At 39.9% G+C, this 26,577-nt stretch overlaps 1 protein-coding gene across 4 annotated transcripts in view; it reads right to left on the bottom strand.

Moving 5' to 3' along the window:
• WWOX (WW domain containing oxidoreductase) overlaps window positions 1–26,577 on the bottom strand; it is a 695,867-nt gene that overhangs the window by 498,991 nt on the left and 170,299 nt on the right. For all 4 annotated transcript variants that reach the window (XM_073307994.2, XM_073308003.2, XM_073308000.2 and 1 more), the window contains exons 6-7: window positions 20,892–20,980; window positions 2,421–2,606 (exon numbers count right to left, since the gene is read on the bottom strand). In XM_073307994.2, coding sequence (XP_073164095.2) covers window positions 2,421–2,606; window positions 20,892–20,980 — 275 coding nt within the window. The remainder of the gene's footprint in view (window positions 1–2,420; window positions 2,607–20,891; window positions 20,981–26,577) is intronic.

The raw sequence follows: 26,577 nt of genomic DNA, 5'->3' as shown, positions 1-26,577 counted from the left end.
CCAATCCTGTGAGTCAGTCTTACATCAGCAACTCCATTCACCTTGTTGGACAATCAAATTAATTATACACAAATAAAGATAGGAAGAAAGTCCATCTATTTATTATTCTTATTTTCGTACGATGTACTTAAACTACATATAAAATGACTTTAAACTCAATTCATTTGCACTGAATCCAGATAAGTAAATAGAATAGAGCAAAGGACCAGAGAGGCAAATACATGTTTTGCTTCAGAGCAGTCTAGCATAATAATTTCTGCAAACATAGGACTTTATTTTCCCCCTAACAGGGAGTCTTGTTTACAACAAAAAGATTCAGCCACGGTTTATGGAAGTAATTATATACCAACACTTCCATTTTACAACACGGTTTAAGGCTCAGTGTTCTCAAGTAAGTTAGAAAGTACTACCAGTATTAAGACCTGCTCTCTAAACTAGCCCTCCTCATCAGCTTATTGTCACTGAACAGCTAGAAAAAACAGACATTTAACAATTATTTTAAATGTTTAAATATGATTTAAGACACAAGAAATGAATCCCTAAAATAGAAAAGCAATAGGTTGTATTAGTAATTATATTTTGACATGCACAGCGACTTATTTTTTGATAGGTTTCCTAAAACTTGGCTCATCTCATTCAGTTAGCAACGAGCACTTTAAAATAATCTTATTTTTCAAAACAAAGATAAAGCTGTGTACAGATATGAGCTCTAGTTCCACATAGCACTTAAGGGGAAAAAAACCCAAAGATGTCATTTAAAATACTATTTGAGATACAAGCATACAAAGGGAAACAAGCAGCTGACAATTCAACATAATCTGCCATTAAACAACAGCTCATTTATATATATCCCATTGTGCCCTCCACATCTGGCAAGTAATTGGAGCTGGCAGATTTATTTCGAGAGATATCTTGCCTGCCCCACAGTAGCCTCCCTCACTCCTAACAGGACTCTGCGACTTGCTTTCACAAACCTGGTGTGATTTGCAAAGATAAGGATGTCCAGATTTTGTTACCACCTAATTACTAGATGTTTCATGTCTTTTAACACCAGGGAGGATTATTACCAGCATTTTCTATTGCTTCCTTTCATTTCAGCCATCATAAATTTAAAATGGTAAAAGTAAATCTATCTTCCGTGTGTCATTTATACCATAAGCCTCTCTGTTTGGAAGTGATAAAGATTTCAGCCTGACCCTTGGCTGGTCTCTCTCTACCGGATCTCCAGGGTTACATTCTATGGAAACATGATTAAAAAAATAAGCTTCATTCTGGGTCTCTTAAAACAGTGCAGAAATAAATAAATAAAGTAGTTGCACATTTCCCCTCTTGCTTTGCTAAATCTCTTGCACACCATGCAAAAAAGTGAAATAGAAATCAACAATAATGTTTTAAAGCAGGCCCATCATGGGCCTAATAATCCTGCAATCCCTGCACATTCTGAACTAAATCTGAAGCCAGCATGTGCTTTGGATGCAGAAAGAATTCAGAATTGGGCCCTGAGGCCCAGATTTTAAAAGGTATTTAGAAACATTGCTGCACCAAAATACCATTGACTATAGGTGGGATTTAGACTCCTTATTGCCTAATTCTCTTTTGAAAGAGAGATTTAGGTGTAGGTGTCTAAATCAGTTAGGTATTGCTACATTTAACGTTGCAACAGCTAACTACCTTTAAAATCTGGGCCATAATCTACTTCAGGTAGTAACTGTTTTGTCTTTTTAAAAACTTCCTTCTCTTCAGTTATTAAAAATGTTCTAAAATCATTGCAAACATGTCTGAAATTTCATATTGTGCTTTTTGCCAAATTGTACTCCTAAAGGTAATCAGAGAGAAGTGCCATCTGATACCTTAATTGAAAATTTAACCAAAAGAGGCACAGCCAGATTTCTAATATAGACTAACTAACAAACTTCCCTTCCTACAATTATACAGCTAATGTCTGCATTGAATTCCCTAATTTCTCATTATAAAACTATTGGATTTCATCTAGCAGTCCTTAATTGCATTGTTTCTCCTGCTAGAATAACTGCACATTCTTCTTGGTAAGATGTTGAAGTTGTTGAATGACAAATCAATAAAGGTCATGCCATTCAGATTTAATCAATTATTATTCCATCTCCTAGCAAAAATCAATGAGTGGCCTGCAGTGCAGTGAGAAATCTGCATTCATACGAAGAGTGACCAAGACCAACCTATGCAGTATTATGAAACTTGTATGCACATAGAATCTCAGGGACAAATCCTGTATAGGAGTAATCCTACTGACTTCAAAAAGAATTGCTCAAGCAAAAGTAAGCACTTTAGGACTGGTATTTTTATTTTAAAGTTTGGTATTTCCACTGTGGTGGTTTCATCCCAAGGATTGCAGAAAGGGCCAATCAGAGCTAAATCAAGAACATATTCTGATTTTAACCAACCTGTGTGATTCTGATGAAACCATCACAACTCTTGCTGGAGATGAGCGGCGTAGAATGTCTTCAAGAAGTTGGACAAGGTAAAAATGCCCCAAGTGATTCACCTGGAAGGTGGCCTCTAGGTCATCTTCTGTCAAGGACCATGGAGCAGCAAAAACAGCAGCATTGCAGATCAGCACATGAAGAGGCCTGAATAATCAACAAGATATGCTGACATTAAAAAATCAAATCAAATCAAGTAAATAAAAAAGTACAAAGAATTAGATGTAATTAAATGTACTGTTGTTGTGATTTCTTATCATTTCAGAACATCCACTGGAAAAAACAAACAAACAAAGGAACAAAACAAAGGTAACTGAACAACTGGAGCTCAAATACTTTGCATCTCCAGGTCCACCATCAACACAAAGGTTTGGAATGGACAGAAAAATAGTGGACATGCATAGATACATTCAACAGATCCTCCAGATATTCTACTCCAGATAACATTAAACCTCCAAAGTAGGAGACAGGCTCAATCTGCAAGACATAATTCCTCTAACCGTAGGAATTCTACCCCATATTCTTGGTCTTAATGTGCCCAAAGAGTAAAGATTACACAACCTGAGCAGTCTCCACGCAAGTCACCTTCATGCACAGACATTATGGACATTTAAGTGCTGCAGACCTGACACCTTTTAAAACCCAACTTTTTATCTGTCAGCTGTGTCACGTATTTAACTGCCAAATAGGCAAAGTCAAGCCAAAAAAAAAAGCTCTAATTTTTACAAACAGCTAACCAACCCCAAAATGTATAATTTAAAATAGAACAAAGAACAAGTATAGGGGAAACAGAAGAATGGTTCGTTTGTCTTCTGTTTCAACTACCCACTGCCTGCTGATGGGATGTCTGTGGGCCATGCTTACTTATGTACCACGAGAGGACAAGTGCACAAGCCAACAATCACCAGTTTTCTGGGTGGTTCCAAGGCTGCAGCAGCAGGGCACATGTGTCCCAGTATTAGGGTTCTACAGAGACAATCCTATGAGAAATGTCAAAAATTAAGACTTGGATTTCCAAACAAGCCTAACATAATTAGGCACTGAGCACCTTTTACGCACTGTTGAAAGTCCCATCTTCAATAACAGCCTAATTATCTAAAAGACTTTTGTGGAAATTAAAAAAAGGGGTGACAGACATCAGTTAAATATGATAATACTGAGAATGTTATCATCAATGAGAATAGATAGATAGATAAACCCTTTAGTTAAAAATAAATTTCAACTAGAAACCCAGAAACAGTTCACTATGGCACAGTTCTGAAATAGTAATGTAATGATGTCTGATCAGTAGTCAACAGTCCCTTATTTTTATCTTTAGGTTCATTCTTGCAGAAGCTTCACAGAAACCTTTAGAGGAGAATATTGAAACACATGGAAGCTTTCTGAAGTATATTTTCTAATGGCAGGTTTCAGAGTAGCAGCCGTGTTAGTCTGTATTCGCAAAAAGAAAAGGAGTACTAGTGGCACCTTAGAGACTAACCAATTTATTTGAGCATAAGCTTTCATGAGCTACAGCTCACTTCATCTGAGCTCACTTATGCTCAGATAAATTGGTTAGTCTCTAAGGTGCCACTAGTACTCCTTTTCTATTTTCTAATGGGCGGAGCTTCTGCTTTTTTTTTTTTTGGCAGGTGCAACCTTCCCATTAAATTTGCTCCCACATTTTACACTAGCAAAATAAATTGTGGATATTCGAAGTATGCGAAAGGGAGGCTGCATTTTAGAAAATGTGGCTCTATGTTTCTGTTCAAGCATCCTGGGTCAAAGTCTGCCTGTGTTTCACCTGTGCAAACCCACTCCACACAGTAGGAATAGATGGAAGGAACAAAGGATGACCAACCCGGAGTACCTTCACAGAAACATAAGATCATATTTTCAAAAGGGCAACCTTCCTTTTGTAGGCATAATTTGCCCCACTCCTGAATTGCAACTGCACAGCACTCATATGCAATGCCAATATTCATTTCTGTCGTCAGTTTATTTTGAACTCACAAAAAAATGAGGGTGCATGTTGTGCTTGCCAAAAGGAATACAAAGTTACAAGCCTTCAGAGAATGCATCTAATGAAGTGTTAGATGCCTCTGTATCGCCTCAGAAAGTTTATGTGACACTTCTGTAAAAATGCATTTGCAGATAAGATATATACATGTCTTTTTAGACAGCAGTATAATACGATTTAGAACTGTGCTGCAGTATGTAAACAGTGGAAACCATGGCATGTCACCGGTGTGCGTCTGCTATTGACTCAAAGTTCCCTCATCTTGAAATATGTAGATCTATATTACAGGTCAAATGCTGCCCTCAGATGTACACACACATCCTGACTAAGTGAAAGACAGGAAAGCAGGTCACAAAAGAGATATGCAAAAAATCCATTGAAATGTACAAATAAAAACTAAACAGGAAACACTAAGCACTTAACTATTAAAAATTATTGATCTTCATGCAGTTCCTTCATAATTGTAGGTTTGATTTACACAAGGCACTTTTAACCATTTGGAATTACTAATAGGCAGTGAATCAAACCCTGTCATTTGCCACTAACTGCAAGTTGGCTGACATGACACAGAGGAGTTTCATCAGTGTCAGAGTGAAGGGTCCCCCTCCCAGAGTGTAGAGCACCCACAAAACTGCTCAGGAGCACCACTGCTCCAACTCATAGTCTATAGTTCTTCCCGTGCTTATTGTGCTTCCTTTATAAAGGCTACGGTCTCTTCCGTATCTAACCATGGACTCACTGGCCACACCCATGTCTCTCCCCTGTCAGGCACCCCAAACCTCTATTTAATGCAGTGGATGGCCTGTTAAACATCTCGACATACACACTCCCTTTCTAGTATGCACCTGCTGGGGACAAGGGGCAGGGGTTAGCCTAGTGTACATTTATCATAGATACACCATTAACCAACTTTCATTAATTTTTGCAGATCTTCAGCATATAAAAATCAAGGGACAGTGCTTAATTTAGTTTCTGCTTACATTGTGAATATGCATTATCTCATTTTTTCATATTTATCTGATGATTTAATTTATGAATTAGTGTCCTAGATACAAGACATCTTTTTTCCTCAAAAATAAAAAGCTACTTTGTGAGGTATATTAATACAAATTTTGTAGTTGGTACTTGGCAATGACTTTATGACAAGACACTGCATTGTGAATTCTCAATATACCAATGACAATAAAAAGAATATCCCTCATTGTTACTTTCAGTTGGCCTTTAAATTTATAAGGCAAATGAACACCGCATAAAACGACACAATCTGATGTAAGAGAACACAATAAGACAAAATGAGCCCACATATGAACCTGGACTATATTCTACCTAACCACATTTTAATATCCTTCATTAATGCTAATTATACAATAACTACCAGAGGCAAAATATGTACCCTGTACCTAAACCTGTCAGCTCAATTAATTAAAAACAGGATTCCAGAATATAAAACTATAAAATACTGTAAATTTTTAATTCTAAAGGCATTTAATTGAGTTTTATAAAAAGAGAGAATTACTTCTGCCCCTTTTTAATGAGGGTTTTTTTTTTATTTTTGAAATAACATCTTTTACTAAAAGTTTTTTTTTACTAAAAGTAATTAAGATTCAAGAGAGTCGCTAAAATTATGAATCTCTGCAGTATTCTATCACAAGAATTAGTTTTATCTGTACAAAAATATACAAATAATAAAAAATAGAAACACTTTAATCAAATCCCCTAGCTAAACGGTTACTAGCAGACTATTTTTATTTTTTGTTAATTTTAGTGTTTGTAAATGATGCAAGACTTACAGTCCTGGAAAATGAAGTCCTCTTTACCCAGAGGGCAGCATTAGCAGAGATGGCTACAGCCTCATTTCTGTTCTAAAAGGACCACTTTTTGGACTGAGAGGATAGTTCAAGATCCAAGTCCATTAAGTCACTGGTCTCTCTTGTGATAACAAGGGGCCAATAAGTGTCAAGTGTGATGGTAGTTTTTTTGTGATGTGGACACCTAGCCAATAAGAACTGCACAAAGACCACCTACTTATTTCACATTAGCCATGTAACAGCCCTCATACGATCATGAATTTCAGCCACCAAGGGCAGATTCTAGTTTCCAAGGTGCAGTGCTTTTTTATCACTGAACATCTCATTGTGCAGTATCTGAATGTTCAGGCTACATGACAATTCACACCACACATCTGATACTAAAGCCTTGCTTTATGACTGAAATAGTTTTAGTGGATAGCAGGACTGTGACCTTGATTTCACCAATTTATTAAGAAACTGGGGCAGTCTCCATTAGCCTTGGTTATGACCCCTATACAATAATCTTCTGCATTTAAAGCAGCCTGCTACTATTATTCATTAAAGGTACAGGTAAATGGCAACTAAAAAAGTCAGCAGCAAGGCAGGATTTTCTGTTATGTTTATACCTAGTGTTAACATTATGAGGCAGCTCTCTTTAACTGTATGACTCCTATTTGACATTTCTGTAAGCACCATACAGCTAAAATCTTGTACAGTGTTTTGAAAATTTACCCTTATGTCTCCTTAAAATGTCTTCAGCTAGTGACTTACACTGCACCAACTGAGCTAATGTGTTCTACCATTACAATTTAAGTATGTATTGGGACCAGCACATAAGCTGCTCTACCACAGTATAATGTCACTGTTTCTTACCATCCCCAGCAAAGCAGATCCAAGAATGTAATATTTTAACTGCAAGCAGTACTGTGATTGTAAAAAAACCTCTCTATGCTGATGAGTAATTAGAATTTGGTACTGTAAAAAGTGCTCTGATTAGCAAGGGTATTTTTTCTATTAATGCCTTGCAAATATCTCCAGTCTTCTGCACTGCACATATCCATGACAAGTTACTAACTCTTGCACTTGGACAAGTTATTCAGATCATATGTGCTTTGCTGAATCTACTATTAGAAGAAATAAAGTAATCCAAATAGAAACTGTGCACTGTTTGAAAATATACAGAATATGTTAATAAATGAATGAGATATGGAAATTAAGTCATCTCTATAAATCAATTAGTTATGGAATTTAACAATCAATTTGTTAGCATATGATGCAAAACTATGATCTGTCAACAGGCTTGTGAACTGGCCCTGTAGCAGTAGCTACTTTCAAGGGGATTAATTACTGGAGATTTGCAAATGGAAGAATAATATTTTCCAACAAACGTACCCATGCATTAGGAGGTTAAACAAACACCAAAATGTCAATGCAGTTTTTGGCTTTGGTGTTCTCCCATTTAAAACACAATGAAACAGTTAACTAGAACTTAATGCAAAGGGAATAATTCTCAAATCTTCCCATGAAGCAGAATGTCACACCATCTGGGGCACTTCTCAAGTGATTTGAAAAGTTCATACTGTTTGGAATTATACAGAAATTCAACAGAAAAGGCTTTGCATCCCCTAAGTCCCATAAGCAACTGTAGACCCTATGTCACAGCCACAAATGGATGCAGAGAGATGGGACTTCACCTCTGCTGTAGAGGAAGCAAAGTCACAACCCACAGAACTTTTCTGTCACATAACTTTAAACCGAGACTTGTTCCAATAAACCCTGGAAACTGGGCACCTCTTGCTGTGAAAAAGCATCTTATTTCACAGAAAGTTCACCCACATCCAAGATAGCTTATTGTTCCTTGTGGCCCATGAGGCTAAGACTAGAACCAAACTAAGCCTACAGCAATGCTCATCTTTTTGAAATTCAGCCCATTTACGCAAACAGAAGTCATGGTAATAATGAAGGCAATCTGAGCCACCAGTCGTGACTCTGATATTAGTCTTTCTTACATGGTGGGACAGCAGAGAACACCTAGAGCTCCCACTAACAGAGTCTCAATGAATGCATGAGGGTATCTATTAACCATCTTAAAACATGGAATAGTCTGACCGGTACTAAAGAAACCATCGCTTGATGATGGTGTTTTCATAAACTACTGCTTAATGTCTGACTTCCCTTTCCTAAGGAAGCTGATTGAGAAGACAGCAAAAAATAGCCTCCAATGCCATCTGTCAGATTCCTGTATTCCAGTTGCCTGTCAGACAGGCTTCACTGCAAGGCAAGCTACACAGACAGCACCTGTAGCCCAGATGGATGATCTCCTCTTATCCACAGACAGGAGAAATACATCCACTTTCATCCTGCTTTATCTCTTTGAAGCATTTTAAAACTGTTGATCAGCAAATACTCCTTCCCCACCTACAAGAGGCTGCAAGGGTGAATGGGAATGGACTGAAATAGTTTAGCTTCTTCCTTCAGCTCAAACTCCAAGGCCATTATGGGCAATTGTCCATCTGCCTCCAGAAACTTCATCTGAACAGGCCCGTACAGCTCAGTCCTCTCCCCCACATTATTCAGCACTTCTGTGAATCCAGAACTTAAAAAAAAAAAAAAAAAGAAAGAAAAGAGTAACCAATATAAGACTGCATTCACAACTAAATGTAAAACTCATCCTTTTGTCTTGTTTTTTTCCTGCCAGTACGTTCCTCTCGCATAACAATGGACATACATAAAAAGCCAGCAAATCTCATCAAGTAACATACTCCTTCCTCCTGTGAAGGAAGGAAAAAATACTGATATTACTGGTTATTTTTTTAAATCTGGGAAAGAGTTAGTATCTGCTCAGATACTATGGTGATATAAGAGTGTAGATGTCAACAGACCAGCAGGCAGGCCTAGTTCTCCTCTTTATGGGGGGCTTGCTCTTATACATATAAAAACTAAAAGGTCAACATCTGAACAAGGAAGGCAGGTTCTGCCTTAAAAAAAACCAGGAAATAATTCATATAACATGTGCAATGTACCCTGCAATTGGCCTTTCTCATACCTATCCCACCCTCAGAACTCCTACAAAAATAATCTAAATGTGGGATTTCACCTTAAATTACAAGATGGGGTTAGATTTGAAATAAGAGAACTGGGATAGAGTTTAATTTGTTAACACGCCATGTCTCATATACTCAGCTATTTTACACACTGTAAACATGCTAGGTGATGTTAGAAATACTGCGGCTTAGGAATTCCCCTGCCCCACCACACACACTTTGTCATTTGAAAGTGTAACTTTTACTTTTAAAGTAACTTTAAAAAAATAAAGGTCAAGGCAAGGCAAGTTTTTTTGTTTCGACTTACTACTGTGGATACCTTCTCCTTCACCAATTCAGGCCCTGAACATGCACCTTCCCTCCTCTACCACTCCTCCTGAACTTCTCAAAGAAGTTATAGAAGAACTGAGTTGAAGCAGCTTAGTAACCCCATATTGGCTCCAGAGACCCTGATTCCCCAGACTCCTGCAGAAACCCAAAGCAGCGCCCAGGATTCCACCTCTGTTCACCAACTTCTTGTAGTAGGGCATATTATTAAATTCAGATCAAGAGTCTCTGTACTCGAGACCACTGAGGCTGATAAACTGATGTTCCAGACTTTGAGGTATGCCTCAGATTTCATCAGTTTGCACCATTTCACGAGAAAGGATTGTATCATCCAAGCATACCAGTGTGTCTGGCTTCCTTTTACTGGAGTCATGTGAGGGACATTTCCCATGATCAGGCATCATTATCCACCACACTGGACAGGGTTATAACCTGGCATCAGTTACAACTCTCTCTCACAGCAAGTACCACACTTAGGGTATTGGGACAAACTAGAACAAATGTCAGCTCTCCACTCCACCCTAATATGCCTCCATAGGGCAGCATTTCAAACCAAACTGTGACCTGAAAAAATGTTATCTTAGGTCCAGTTCCTGTGTCCTGGCACAGCTATGAAACCCAAAATGCATGTTACTATTCTGAATGGAAGCCTCTGCTAGCCAGTATGTCTCTCACTCTCCTAGCTGTTGAAAATCTGAGCACTGGAGTTGCGGCAGGAACACTAGACTTCCCACCTGACCACTCTCCTTGGACGCTGATGTGAGCCCTCCAACTTTCACATTGGTCTGAGCTCAGCACCTATATAACTTTGCAGTTTTCCCTCCTTTCTGACTGTTGGGAAGAAAAAGGAGCTTTGCCCTCTCTCTATTTCCTGCCCCCAAATCCTATTGCAGTTAGGAATCTCTCCAACACTGCTAAGCTACCTTTTTGTCTTTCATCCCTGCAACCTCAGGCATGGAGGAGGAGAAGCCTTTCTCTCTACTGCCCAGCAGGTTACAGGCAGCAGCAAGGAAAGTGTCCAGAGTCTGGTAAACTTTACTCTGTTGTTATAGGCACTCACCTGGGACAGTTTTCCACTTTCAAGTGGACAAGCACATTTTTTTTCAAACCCTAATTATTTTTTTAATAAACATTTTCAGGCAGCACCTATTAAGCATAAAGCTGCTGGAAGTGCACAATGAGTATTAATTTTTACAATAATTGTGGTATGATTTGTTGTTTCAGCATATATTTCAAGAGGTACGATTTTTACCCATACGCACAAAGCACCCCTTAAAAGCAGAAAAAGTATATAATAAAAGAAGTAATCTGCCTTTTTTAGTAACTTTTGTTGACACCTATCATGGGAAATAGCAAAGTCCTTAGAAAATATTTTCACGACCATGGTTGATCATTTGAACAATAAGACATTTCATACATTTTACTTGCCAATGACAACTCCTTCCTCTGTTTTGCCTAGAGATATGTGCAACTGTAATAGAGTTCAGAAAACCCCCAGCAGCAGCATGCTGCCATTCAGATCTGAAAGATTTCGTGTTATGATAAAAACTGATGTACTTTGACATCCTCTGGGATTTTCTGCACCTTGGGAAGAGCTAATGAAGAAATACAACCTTGCCAGAGTAAAACACAAGGTTTTGGATTCTAGGATTAAGACATTTGGCAAATGAGTGACCCGTCTCACGTCACCAGAAAAGCAACCATGCTTTTCTGCCCAATGATTCTGCCTCAGTGTGTTTTGATTGTCTCGTCTGATGCTCCTCATAAAAGACTAAATATATTTAAACTACATACTAAATAGTTACTGCTGTCCTCTGTGATATTGATGTTTTGTTAAAATTAAAATATCAATTAAATACACACATACTGTTTTTATTCTCTCATTACCCATTAAGCTATAAAACTGCAAAATGCTTACTACTTCATTTGCAGCAAAAAATTTGTAATCATGCTTATTAAATCATAAATATTTTACATGCCTATATATCCAATTTGGCTCTCATGGTTGGCTAGATCTTGTGGAAATAGATTGGATTCTTTATTCAGGAAGATAGTTTCTGCCTCTAAAAGTGTATTTCTACTCAGAAAATGATTCTCTTATCATGCCATCGTTACGTACCATATTTAGTATCTCAGTGATTCCCAAATTAAAATTTGCTTAGTTTAAAGATTTTTTTCTCTCTCTCTTCCCCACCCAACATAGAATCATAGAATATCAGGGTTGGAAGGGACCTCAGGAGGTCATCTAGTCCAACCCCCTGCTCAAAGCAGGAGCAATCCCCAACTAAATCATCCCAGCCAGGGCTTTGTCAAGCCTGACCTTAAAAACTTCCAACGAAGGAGATTCCACCACCTCCCTAGGTAACGCATTCCAGTGTTTTACCACCCTCCTAGTGAAAAAGTTTTTCCTAATATCCAACCTAAACCTCCCCCACTGCAACTTGAGACCACTGAGAACAGTCTAGATCCATCCTCTTTGGAACCGCATTTCAGGTAGTTGAAAGCAGCTATCAAATCCCCCCTCATTCTTCTCTTCCGCAGACTAAACAATCCCAGTTCCCTCAGCCTCGCCTCATAAGTCATGTGTTCCAGTCCCCTAATCATTTTTGTTGCCCTCCGCTGGACTCTTTCCAATTTTTCTACATCCTTCTTGTAGTGTGGGGCCCAAAACTAGACACAGTACTCCAGATGAGGCCTCACCAATGTCGAATAGAGGGGAACAATCACATCCCTCGATCTGCTAGCAATGCCCCTACTTATACAGCCCAAAATGCCATTGGCCTTCTTGGCACCAAGGGCACACTGTTGACTCATATCCAGCTTCTCATCCACTGGAACCCCTAGGTCCTTTTCTGCAGAACTGCTGCCGAGCCATTCGGTCCCTAGTCGGTAGCGGTGCATGGGATTCTTTCATCCTAAGTGCAGGACTCTGCACTTGTCCTTGTTGAACCTCATCAGATTTCTTTTGGCCCAATCCTCTAATTTGTCAAGGGCCCTCTGTATCCTATCCCTACCCTCCAGCGTATCTACCTCTCCTCCCAGTTTAGTGTCATCTGCAAACTTGCTGAGGGTGCAATCCACACCATCCTCCAGATCATTTATGAAGATATTGAACAAAACCAGCCTGAGGACCAATCCTTGGGGCACTCCACTTGATACCGGCTGCCAACTAGACATGGAGCCATTGATCACTACCCGTTGAGCCCGACAATCTAGCCAGCTTTCTATCCACCTTATAGTCCATTCATCCAGGCCATATTTCTTTAACTTGCTGGCAAGAATACTGTGGGAGACCATGTCAAAAACTTTGCTAAAGTCAAGGAATAATACGTCCACTGTTTTCCCCTCATCCACAGAGCCAGTTATCTCCTCATAGAAGGCAATTAGATTAGTCAGGCTTGACTTGCCCTTGGTGAATCCATGCTGACTGTTCCTGATCACTTTCCTCTCCTCTAAGTGCTTCAGAATTGATTCCTTGAGGACCTGCTCCATGATTTTTCCAGGGACTGAGGTGAGGCTGACTGGCCTGTAGTTCCCAGGATCCTCCTTCTTCCCTTTTTTAAAGATGGGCACTACATTAGCCTTTTTCCAGTCATCCGGGACTTCCCCCGACCCCCATGAGTTTTCAAAGATAATGGCCAATGGCTCTGCGATCACATCCGCCAACTCCTTTAGCACTCTCAGATGCAGCACATCCGGCCCCAGTGACTTGTGCTCGTCGAGCTTTTCTAAATAGTCCCGAACCACTTCTTTCTCCACAGGGGGCTGGTCACCTCCTCCCCATGCTGTGCTGCCCAGTGCAGTAGTCCTGCAGCTGACCTTGTTCGTGAAAACAGAGGCAAAAAAAGCATTGAGTACATTAGCTTTTTCCACATCCTCTGTCACTAGGTTGCCTCCCTCATTCAGTAAGGGGCCCACGCTTTCCTTGACTTTATTCTTGTTGCTAACATACCTAAAGAAACCCTTCTTGTTACTCTTAACATCTCTTGCTAGCTGCAACTCCAGGTGTGATTTGGCCTTCCTGATTTCACTCCTGCATGCCCGAGCAATATTTCTATACTCTTCCCTGGTCATTTGTCCAATGAACATGCCAGAACAGAGACTGCAACCTTTTCTTTTGCCAGCTGACCTCATCAGGTATCCACTACCTTTATCACCTCCAAACTGGATTAGTGAAGTATGCTCTACTTGGGGCTATAGCTATACAGTCTATAGCTGTGTTCCTCCCCAAGAGATGTTGTCATGCAAAATGCTCAAGTTAACAACCCAAAGATGTAGAAATGTGGGATCTGGAGGCAACTATGGAACTTTCTCTCCTCACTTCTCCAAAAAAAGCTTGAGCTTTTGAGCATGCTGGAAGACCCATCTATTTACCCAGGCTTTTGATTTAACCATCAGGGAGAACTGAGGGGTTATTATTGCTTGCTGTTTCTTTTTGGGTGTGGTTTCTACTAAGTATTTGTGTTGCACCTTTCATTAGAGAATTTAACAGGAATTTTATTATTTAATCTGTACACTTGTATTTCATAAACATAGATCGCTAACAATATCATTGATTGATGGATTTTTTTTTTTTAGTTCAAATTTATATAATAAATTAGGGCCCAGTTCTGTAGTAAAGCTGCACACAGGACTTCCTCGGCGGGCCTCTGATGCTTTGCTCTATTCTCTGACCCTCTAAGCATGACCACCACCTAAAGAACTCCTGCACTAGGTGAAGGTGGGGGCACTTACTTTGAAGTCTGTCAGTATTACCCCTTTTGCTGAGCTTTGGCCAGAGATGTCACCAAAGATAGTTTCAAATATCCTTCTGGCACCAAGTGCAGCATTGATCTTGGATGTACTAAAGAGGAAGCACAAACAAGTTCAAAAGAAAGTGGTCTCTTTTTTCATTCTCTTTATTTTCAAAACCAAGAAGTTAGACGCAGATTGAGCCAAAATGCCCAAAGTCAGTACTTGGGTACCTTGAATGGTAAAAACAGCCCCTACAGCCTCAGATGCCAAAAGGAGGAGCAAAAATCTTTCTCTGTAGTTTGATGAAGAGTCAGGGTCACCCTCCAAAGACAAGTGGCAAGCCAACACATTTTAGAAAAACAATTGTGAAAGTGTCATATCAGCATCTTCCAAGTTTAAATCCTGATTTTAAATGAGCAATTCTAGTGCACGTGTACACACACATACACACACAAAGCAAAATGAGGGAAACTTTATAACTTCACCCCCAAAAACAAAAATACTATCAATGAAGTGTCCACTCAAATTAATTTTTACCTGGATTCTTACTGTGACGGTGCCCCCATAAGGCTTTATGGAAATATGCTTATGAGAGTATATATATATGACATAACTGAAATATTTTTATGTTACAAATGTCATGTAACATCTCTCTATTGAGGTTATGATTTACTGAATCTATTAATCCTATTTGTATGCATGTATCATTTTTGTATTCGAAGTTATGAATATTGGCTATATACCTGTCTGATTCTAAGTAGGTTTTAGTGAAGCAGTTGGTCAGTTTCCTGAGAAAAGACAATCCCCAGTAAGTGCCCAATCAAGAAGCCCTTAAGCCAACACAACAATGAACTTGGAGACGCCAATCTGAGCTTTCCCGGGAATGTGGCTTGACAGGTAAGGAACTCAGTCATGCATGGACATGTGACTTGCCCAGGTGACTCCAAAACTCCATTTTGTAGCTGGACTTTGCATAGGAGAGGAGGGGTTCTCCGCCCACAAGAGAAAGTCTATTTAAAACTCTGGGAGACCCCTCCATTTTGTCTTCAGCTGGCTAAAGAGAGAGCCTCTCCACCCCCAAAGATACCTGAAAGAAACTGGAACAAAGGACAGTAACTACAGGGGGTGTGAGTGATTGCTGGACCCAGACTAGAAGGAGACTAATCTGTAAAAGAAAGCTTACTGGAACTGGTGAGGTTTTATCTGTATTCAGTTTGATTAGACATAGACTTGTGTATTCTATTCTATTTTGCTTGGTAATTCACTTTGTTTTGTCTGTAACTACTTGGAACCACTTTAATCCTACTTTCTGTATTTAATAAAATCACTTTTACTTATTAATTAACCCAGAGTATGTATTAATACTTGGGGGGGGGGAACAGCTGTGCATACCTGTCTATCAGTGTGATAGAGGGCAAACAATTTATGAGTTTACCCTGTATAAGCTTTATACAGGGTAAAACGGATTTATTTGGGGTTTGGACCCCACTGGGAGTTGGGCATCTGAGTGTTAAAGACAAGAACACTTCTGTACGCTGCTTTCAATTGAGCCTACGGCTGTTGGGGGACATGGTTCAGACCTGGGTCTGGGTTTGCAACAGGCTAGTGGATCTGGCTCAAACCAGGCAGGTCACTGAAGTCCTAAGCTGACAGGACAGGAAAGCAGGGGCAGAAGTAGTCTTGGCACACCAGGTGGCAGTCCCAAGGGGGTTTCTGTGATCCAACCTGTCACACTTACTTTTTAAAGAATCTGAATATACCTAAACAAGGAAATCTCTGGTGTTCACAAGACTCATAGCTATATCTGATACACCAAATGAAACTGAAGTGATATGGTGAGCAAGTGATCTCTGCTTCCACTGAGATGGAGTCAAGTTTAGGTTTTTAATTTAAAAAATACTGATTATTAGCTGGTGAATCCGTTTATGCAGGCAGGTTTAGTGAAGTACAATGCCACCACACATAAAAGTTTCACCCTGATTTTACTACGTACATTTCAAATGCAGTCAACCTTTGATCTTATTTAAATGTAAGATATCTGCTGTCTGCAATAGTAACTTTTCAGTTATGCACTTGTTTGCATATTTAAGTGAACTTGGATCCTTTTTAGATGTCTCTTAAAACTACAATATTGGCTGGAACATTGCTTTATGTCTGAGTGGCACTGAAAGTATGCCAAAAGTATTCTCAGCTCAAAAGACAAATTGAATAGTTCAACTGTTACTATTCTAATTCATAGAAAGTATTTCTATATGTGCCAAAGGGATTAATAGTAGAGGGCGGGCCCGGGTTCCCCCCAAACCTCCTAACTCCTGGTCAGACACAGGAGGAGTTGACCTGGACTGTGGGTTCATGAAAACGGCCAAACTGTCTGTGGTAAGATTTGGCAGTTGCTGACTGTTTAATCGTTCTGATTGTAGCAGGACAGCGGTTACAAATGTTCTTTTGCCCTCATCCAACTGCTAACACTTATTTAGAGATCATTTCAATGGGAAAAGTGAAAGTGCAGCCACAGTGGTGGAGGGGTTGCACATGCCACAATCCATGCTAAGATTCAGAGATGCAACCAAGCTATGACTGAGACTGGACTTTGAAATGAACCAGCAACACTATAATATTCCTGAACTGGCTTTTTGTGAAGAATTTTTGTGAAGAATTTGCTTCTGTGGCACCTTTAGCCACAACACATGTTCAGATGGCGTAATTTTTCTAAGCATTTCTTTAATTCTTACAGCCCTCTCTACCTATGGGTGCTTGTCCAGCACTCATGTGACCAGGCCAAAATAAGGCAATCTGGGACCCCAGGCATACTGCAACAAGGACACTTCCTCTTCTCCATGGGTAAATTTCCCGTTTGGAGTGACAATGGCAAACTGCTCCCCTTCTCTCCCACTACTGGCACCTGGTGGTCCCTCTACCCTCAGGAGGACCAAGCATTGCTTTAACCCCCATACGCCCCACCAAGTATTTATCTCAGCAGCTCTTCCAGTCTGCTCTCAGGTAGCTCCCCTTTATGTGGTCCAGGTGCTTTCTCTAAAGCCCAGTTGGGAGTCAGCTGATGAGTCACAGGTGCACTGAACCTGGCTCCCCAATAAAGGCACCAGTTACCCCGTGACAATGAAATTTTTTCGTTGTTCAAGTTGCTACCAGAAATACTCAGAGTCTTATATTCTAAAGGAGGCAAATATCTCCCTCTCTCCCCCTCTTTTTTTTTTTTTTTTTTTTTAAGATGATTGATCAATCACCAGGATTTGCTACCTAGAAATTGTCTGATTGGCTTCAGAAATCCCCTGCAAGGATGCGTCATCCTTTGATGTTTTGGGTATTTCTAGTTCAGAAATGCCTTTATACCAGAATGGATCAGTTTTAGATCTTTTACCCAGGGAGAGGACTTTGGATCACATGACCTCTTTAAGGTTCTTCCCTGATTTACTATTAGACAAGGAAAAACCTGCACCTCATCTAGAATAATGGAGGGGACCTTGAGCATACTCAGTGCATCTCCTGATGTCCTTCCCTCCAGCCTGATATCTGATGTCATTCCCTAGAGTCAGAATCCGCACCTGGGAGGTCGGAGGGCTTGAGCATCCAAGCCAACATTCTGTTTTATTCAGTTCCAGTCAACAGGGGAGCAGCCCCTGAAAATGTTAGCTGATGAAGAGCCTGGGCACTTCCCACTGAGGCTATAATGGACAGAGGAGATTACTGAGAGAGCCTGAGAGACCTGTCTTCAGCTCCAGAAGTCTAAGAGGTTAAACACCAGTGGCTTCTTTAGAAAAATGCATTGCAATAAAAATTACATTTTTAACAGGATCAAATAGTTCCTTATTGCTCCGTAGCCTGGTGACGACAGGCAAGGGAGATGAGAGAATGATTGTTTTTCCACTCACAGGGTTATTATCAAAAAAGGGATTGTAAAAATTGCATCTTGGGATTGCCATTTGTATCCTAGAATTGCTTACATATCAAATTAGGTTTGTTTACCCTTTCTCCTTAATTACTAGCACTGCAGCACTACTTGATATCTGCAAATCTGTGCTTTTTGTGCTCCACATCTCACCACCACTTAGACCCAGGAATCAGAACTCAGCTGATAATTTTGTCATCGATGTAGGAAGCAGAAGACACTTTCGTGTTTCTCTTGTGCTGCTATTTTATTGGTACGGTGCCAGGGGTTCGAGAAACAGGCATTTGGAGATTGTAAAAAGCTGTCTGCTTGGCACAGCATATATCTCTTAACGCACAAGCACAGCTATTCTGGGTGGCATGCTGCAATGGGAAGAGGGAGAGTGCTAGCAGCCAAGGCTCCACCCCTTCCCACCTACATGTGGGGGGAAGGGGATACAGGAGCCCTAGAGAAGCTGCTCCCTGTGCTCTGGATGCCCCTTACTCTCCTGAGAAAGTGTGAAGAATGTACCACAATCTATCCATAAGATTGTAAGATCCTGGATTCTCTAAGTTTGTTTGTACAGCACCTAGTACAAAGGGACTGATCCAATTGGGCCATGGATACTACTGTAATAATAATAAACTACAGATAAAAACATTTATTAGTGTAAAGATATGTTTTGCAAGACACACACAGCAGGCAATGCAGTAACAAGACACAACTACTACATAATCACTTTTCTGAGCATACCTAGATACAGTTTAAATCACAGAAATCAGAGCTAGAAAGGTCTTCTAGCCCATTCCCCTACCAGTGGAGATGACTGTAAGGAGATACCTGCTCCTCTGTAACAGATAAAAGATCTACTGCTCCCAGCTGTGTGCGGCATCTGAATTCTATCCACCATCACAATTTAAATAAATATATTGTTCAATGCTCATTTTGGTGAAACCCCCACAAGTCTTATGACAGACACAAACTTTAAGCTTTTATATAATACTTGAGATCACACACACACAGAGCAAGGGTTCAGAATGGAAGGCAAAACTGTGGATAAAAACACTGACGTATCATATTGTACCACTAAGACAGTACTAGTGACACTTTCCAAACGCCAATGAAAAAGAAGGGAAAAAATAAGAAAACTTTCAATAATAGAAAGACAAAATGAAGCCAAAGGGGATGAGTTGTTACCTCTAATATACTGTACAAAAACAAAATGGACATGATTTGCATTAAGAAATTGATTCCACATTGTCTCGTGCTTTAGATGACAATGGGTGAGACTTTTGCAGATTTTAAGTCCTCCAGGAAAATTTGGATTGAGCATACTTCCACTTTCTGGTTTAAAGATACAGTATATGTCTACTCAATGGTTCAGGCTTGGTGACAGTGACATGGAATTGCAGCATTCACATCAAGTTAAGAACTGCACAGGAAAAAACGTTATGGTCCTTAACTGGCCCTCTACACTTTTTTCTTTGGTAAAGCATATAACATGTTAAGAACCAAGAAGCAGCAAAATCAGTTTGCTTATCTCTTCTCACAGTATGAGAGTGGTTGGTACTAAAATATGGCAATGTTTCTACCGTTGGTCATTATGTTTTACACACAAGAAAGTTTTAATGTAGGAAGATGTGATATGATAAGAATAGTTACACAGGATTTTTGGCAGTCAAGTAATTGGTATTGAAATTCAGTTTTGACAGTTCTCTGAATCTGAAAGGCCTGTAAGGACTCAAATGTCATCTGTCTATCCATGTGAGATTTAGCTTTGGCAATATCTCAAAAGCAAACCTACCATTCTTTCCACACGATATTTTTGCCACTACAATATTTTCCCCTCCAAAGATGTCTAAAAGTGTGTACTCTCTTGAAAAGTACAGTATGAGGGTTATGTTACAGAACTATTTTGTAGGGTGAAAAAATCACCATTAGGTTTGAATAGTCAGAACAACCAGAGTGGGCCAAAATATGGGTTAAAGCACAATGGGTGGAATTTATCCTCAACACCTTGTACTTAGTGATTCCAAATCATACCTTAAAGTTTGCGATTAATTGATCTGTTCAATCTAAATAAAACCATCTGGAATCTTGCCTGATTATTTCAATATAAGTTATCCAATTGTTAAGTGAACTTGTCATCTTACTTAATTTCAATTTTTAAAGCCAACCACTTCACAGATAGATCTGGAAAATAAAGGCCCCTAGCCTGTAGGACTATTTTTTAAAACATTTTTAAAAAAGAAACAGAGGGAGAGCACTGAGTGAGTGCTCATTCCTGACCTCAGACTGTCTTCCAAACCACTGGAAACCTGACAGAAGTTGCCTAAGCTGTTTTGGATATATTTTAGCTTTGGCCTTATTCAACAGTCGCAGACTACCAATGTCCCATTAAAGTTGGAATTATACACTGAATTGTCCGAGATCTGTAATTAATTTTCTCTGTGCAAAAATAAATATTATTTAATTGATGTAAAAATATGCACATTGGAAAAAGACAATTCAGTTCCTGTGAAAAAGCTGAATTCACCTATTGTAGTTTCTAAGTCAATCCAACTGTGATGAATTCTACCAATTGTGCTCAGCTGATAAAGACATTAAAATAACAAGAAGTTATGATATATAATCCTCTGCCTGACTACTTACACATTCTTGGATTTGAATGCTTCAGCAAAGTGCTGCACACTGTGAAGAGAAGCGAGGTCTAAGGTCATAGCTTCTACCTTGGCTTTATGCTGCAACGAGAGAAAATTAAAAAAAAAATAAAGATAAATAACAGCAAGTTTAGTTCACGGTATCATGTTACAGTAAATGTGTTATGGAACATGTCTGAATTCCCTTGTTTAACATTAGAAGCCCACAGTGAATATAAATCATGAAAATGAATGGACGAGTGTAGCATTCAATGCCAAGTGCAGTATTCTAAGTTTGCGGTTCTGCTAAACACATACACTGCATGGTATACAATTTTATATAGCCCAATAAACTGACAGCAGACAGTTTTAAGGTTAACATGATCTCTTCTTTCTCCCACCTCGCTGACATTTGTGAGGATGCAAATCATGAAATAAAAATAAAAAGTAAACAAATAATTATTGTTTAAAAAGAGATGCACACATTTAATATACCATTATAGAAAAAACACACATTACATATCACACAAAATACTTTAAAACATTCATACTTTCATTCAACCACCTCTAAAGATAAAATAGTCCTAAGGCTGTCTATAATATCCACAGCAGTTGATATAAAAGATAAAGAAAGGAGCAAGGACAGCATTTTATACAAGTTTAGTTGGTCACAGCATCTTTAGAGGAGACTGCTCATACTTAAGGCTGCATGTTTGTTACGGAAGTCACAGATTCAGGCACAGTCTTCTGCTGGGGCAGTCTCGGGGCACCGCACCCCTCCAAACACACACACACACCAGCTGAGTTTGGGTGTGGGAGGGGCCAGGGGGACGGGACAGGGTGAAGCGGGCTCTGGGCGGTGCTTACCTCCGGTGACATCCCCCTCGGTCAGCTGCTAGGCGGAGGCATGGCCAGGCAGCTCTGCATGCTGCCTCCACCCAGAGCACTGGCTTCGCAACTCCTATTGGTCGGGAACTGCGGCCAATGGGAACTGTGGTGGTGGTGCTTGTAGGTGGTGCCTGCTTCCGCCTAGCAGCTGACGGAGGGGGATGTTGCTGCTTCCACGGAGCTCCCCCAGGTAAACACCGCTCAGACCCCGCCTCACCCGTCCCGTGCCCCAACCCCCTGCCCCCTCCCACACTCAAACTCGACTGCTGCTGGGGGAGGAGGAGGCACGGAGCCAGGTAGGGAGCCTGCTGGGCCCTCCAACCTGCCCAAGCACCAGCGGGGGGTCCCCCCCAAGCAGCCAGGCCACCCTCCCCCAGCACCTGCAGAGCACCGGGGCAGCCCCCCCCCCCCAAGTTTTATTCCCTGGTATTTTTAGTAAAAGTCATGGATAGGTCACAGGCCATGAATTTTTGTTTACTGCCCATGACCTATCCATGACTTTTATTAAAAATATCCGTGACTAAAATGTAGCCTTACTCATACTCCTAAAGTCAACTTTTCAAACAGCGGAGGCAGAGGCAACACCACAAAAGGCTAGCCCGAACTTTCCAGCATTATCCATTTAATAATGGCCTTTTTCCACAGTTCTGTTGAACTATTTTGACTCCATACCTCAGAACAAATGAGTTAAAACAGTTACCCAGTGGTCTAGAGTCCTTGCAGTCTATTTTCACTGTAAACCTTGAAGGCTTATGGGAATTCCATTGTCCAGACACAAGTAGATTGCAGCTCCTTCCAGCCACAGTCCTATCCTATGAAAGAAGTCCTGTTCACCATGTGAGGGTGCATTGTACCTGCAAAATGCAGCAATGTTCCATCCCCTGGAAAGAAACTGTTGTGCCTTTAGTCTCGCCCCCCAAGCCCTATCTTAGAGTCTGGAATAATATGCCTGGATGCCCATGATTTTTCTGCAAGTACTCCCACCCAAAGTTGTGACAAACAAGTCTTATAGATTACCACTGAGGGCATTATAACCACTCACATCTGTGCCCTTCTCACTTCTAGTGATCACAGCTGTCTCTCACAGCTCCTGATTCCACCCCCCATATGATTATCTAACCAGGTTTGAACATGCTTTCAAAGAACTGTGACACTTTTCCATGTCTTCTCCCCGACCACCACCACCCTCATTTGGTTAGGTGGATCAGTAAGAAAGAAATTTGTGTGACATTTCACTTAATGCCCAACCATTCTCCTACAAATCAGTATAATTGTAACGTGCAGGTTGGACATTAGCATGAGTTGAAGAAGGGAGGGGGCGGAGAAGGAAGAAGCCTCAAACATGGCAGTAGAGTGTAGTAAACTGAAGTATTTGAGGTTGGATTTTAAGATAGTGTAAACCCTGCAGGTGGCCCTGCTGAGTGATGGGCTTTACTGCGGTCAAGAAATAATAAAGTGGGCATATTTGGAGAAACAAAGCATAGGTGGTGTGGAGGGACCTGTCAGCACTGGGAGAAGCAGATTTGGCTGCTTCCAACGTCTTCATAATCCCACCTCAGTGATGCTTCTCTCTTTTCCTCTTTCTTCTACTTTGTTGACACCCAACGTGCCCATTGCAATTATACTGCAGGTGAGGATTAACTGAAATGTCACTCATACTCCTTTCTTTCTACTCCAGCTGATCTTAAATTGACAGCGAAATAAATATAACTAAGATTTCAGCAGACTCAATTCCCATAAGGAAACATGAAGTCATGGTGCTTTGAAAGGGCTAAAAACAACTTTCTCCAAAACAGTCTTGCCATCCCCACAAGCTGCACATCACTAAAAAGCTGGAATTAATTTTGTCCCACAGGAAAATACTTTCTTTTGCTCAAAGTTCAGAGAGGCCAGCAAGACAATTCTGGCTAGCCTGGTGCAGTATTCCTCAACTGCAGCTCCTCTTCAGCTTTGCAGTGTTAAGCTGTTTATTTAATAGTGTTTTTTTAAATTATTGTTGTTATATTTCTAAAACATTCTGCAGTCTTTTCCAAGGGGAAAAGAACAAAAATGCTACAAACACAAGGACAATAAGGGGTCAAAACATCAAGTAGTTCAACAGGCTAAACCACAAGCCGTTCGTTACTATGCTCTTGGGGACAGTGATTCAAGTCCACACACTATTTCTCAGGTAATACTTTCGCTCTTGGTGTCAAATTTCAAGTTTCTGCCACTGACTACAAGAATGAAGAGGAAGGGCCTCCAATATTGCGAGTTCAAAGGAAAAACATGTGGTACCTCCAATATACTTTCACAAGTAGAAATTCACTGGAGTATTAGGCCAGATTTGTGGATGGATTTACTATAGGTGTAAAATGGGCAGTTTAAAAAGCATGAACAACATATTAAATAACATAAATAGCCAATTGTTATACTTGGATAGCAAATGCAAGCTACAAGTATGGATTTCTTGAGCTTTGTCAGTTCATCCAATGAACTGGGACCACCATCTCTGTCAGTATAACCAACAGCCCTGTATTGCAAAAAGTTAAACTTATCTTTTCTTTCGCTGCTTTTTTAAGTTTGTCAGACACGAGGTTAGAGAGAATGTCAATGAAAACATTTCTTGAGTAATTCAAGGAGGGATCCCCATAATGTCCTCCATGGAAAAAACATGTTCAAGTGCACGTGAAAGGTGAAAATTACACAAGACAAAGAAATTCACTTACATTTTTCCAGGATGGCTACTGCTATTCCTGCTGTAATTCTGCAGTTGGCACAGAGGATCATAAGACCCTGGGCATCAAATTAAATACACCACAGGAGAGGGTAAACTGTGGCAGCATCCCATTTAGGATAAGAGACACATTTTTTAAAAAGCACAATAAACCCTTCCTTGTCTGGAGGTTTTAGTTTAAGGGGGAAAATACTTCTTCCTGAATTACCAAACGGACCGATAATGGAATAAGCTCAAACAATTTAGTATGACATCCCTGAGAGTCACTTACTCAATAGTGTTCACATTAAAAAAATCTCAGCTCTCATCAATGTACTGTATAATCAAAACAAACTATGATTAGAATAATGTTCCTCTGACATCTTCCCTTTCCCTTTGCCAATTTCTTCTGGCTTCTCCTCACCACTGCTGCCCTATGAAATAGGTTACTTGGTGTGATTGTGACACCAGAGATCAGCCTTCTTTCAACACCCTCCTTACAATTTTCTCCTCACTTCGTTTGCATTCAATTATCCTGCATAAAGTGCCTTTGTTCATTTACAAAAAAATGTTTTTATTTATCTCACAATATTTCCAGTGTTATGTACCAGGAGCAATGGAAACAAATAACAACCAATGCATGCACACAAGATCAGAAAAGTACACTTGGACGTAAACAAACAGGCAAACAACTGATTATCACATGACTTGGAACTGCATGGGTTTTCTTCAAGCAGTGACTGACAAAGAAATGAATCTTGTACCATTATTGTGGCCTTTGGCAAGCTACTTCACTTTTCTATCTCAGCTTCTCCTCTGTAAAATGTAGATACCAAATCTTACCTACTTCCCAGAGGTACTGTGAACATTGCTTAAGGTTTGTATCATAGCTTCCAGGTGTGAAGCACTAGGCAAGTGCTAAGTATTGCAAGCCTTAACTCATTTTTTCTTAATCATATAAAATATAACATTGAAAACCTGTAAATAAGACTCACACTTACATTACCAGGTCCTAATAATGTAATAATATCAGCAACAACCATTGATGTGTGCAGCCTTGTTATACAGTAGCTCAGCATTACCTGTGTCATCGTGTTTTCCTGCTATCTCTCTATATACACATGTAGCATGCAAGTGTAGCAGTATTTATACAGGTACTAAAAGAAAACATTTTTGCTAAAAGGTATCATTACTATAAATGTAACATACCGTCAGAACTGATTGTTAATGGCATCGTGCAAATTCTGACCTAATGTTCATAATTTTATTATGCTGATGTCTCTCACCATTCCACTTTACATATTTTAGTACTGAATTATGCCTCATTTTATGTTGTAAAAATCTTAAATGGGACTTGTCACTTTCACAATTGCAAGAGACACAGGAGCTTCACGCTGACATCATAACATTAATTCACTAAAGCAGAGAAGAAAGCTCCAGAAAACATTTTTATGCAATTTGTCAATAAAAATATGACATTAATGTTCCCTCCACTACTTAATTTTAAATTAAATAATATTAAAGAGGGACTGGACAGCAGATTGGATTTGGAATAGTTTATAGAGCTTTTCATCTCTAAATCACAAGTTTATTATCCTCTGGTAGCTATTCAATGGACTGTACCAAATGAGCTGGTACCCTAAATACAGTTTCCGGTGGACAGATGTCCACTGATCACATCACAAAAAACAAAACAAAAACAAAACCTTTCACAAATCCGACCTTTTGCGTCCATCTCAGTAAACAGGCCATAGACTGAATGGGCATGATGACTTGCAACCCATTCACCCATTCACATGGTGGTGGTGCTTCTACTGTCTCTCTGACAACTCTAATTAAAAGGATGTGAATTAGTGTCAACTGAGACAATGATTTGGAGGTGAGGATTTTTGACCCTTAGGCAGTGCATTGAGATAGCTAATTTATACTTCAGTTAGGCCACCAAACAGATAACTGATGCTAGCAACTTTTTCCCAGTACTATCTTGGCCCATATTTAAGTCAACAGCCAAGAGAGGAAAGGCTCAATGGCCCATTAAAAATTATCTTAGCCAAATAGCTTCTCTAAAATACACAATGAAAAAACATTTTGAAAATATGCACAGAAATTCTTTCCC

This window comes from Lepidochelys kempii, chromosome 12 (assembly GCF_965140285.1).
Source record: "Lepidochelys kempii isolate rLepKem1 chromosome 12, rLepKem1.hap1, whole genome shotgun sequence".
NCBI lineage: Eukaryota > Metazoa > Chordata > Testudines > Cheloniidae > Lepidochelys > Lepidochelys kempii.
The sequence above is the reverse complement of the archived record's forward strand: the minus strand, read 5'-3'. Positions and strand labels throughout refer to the sequence as shown.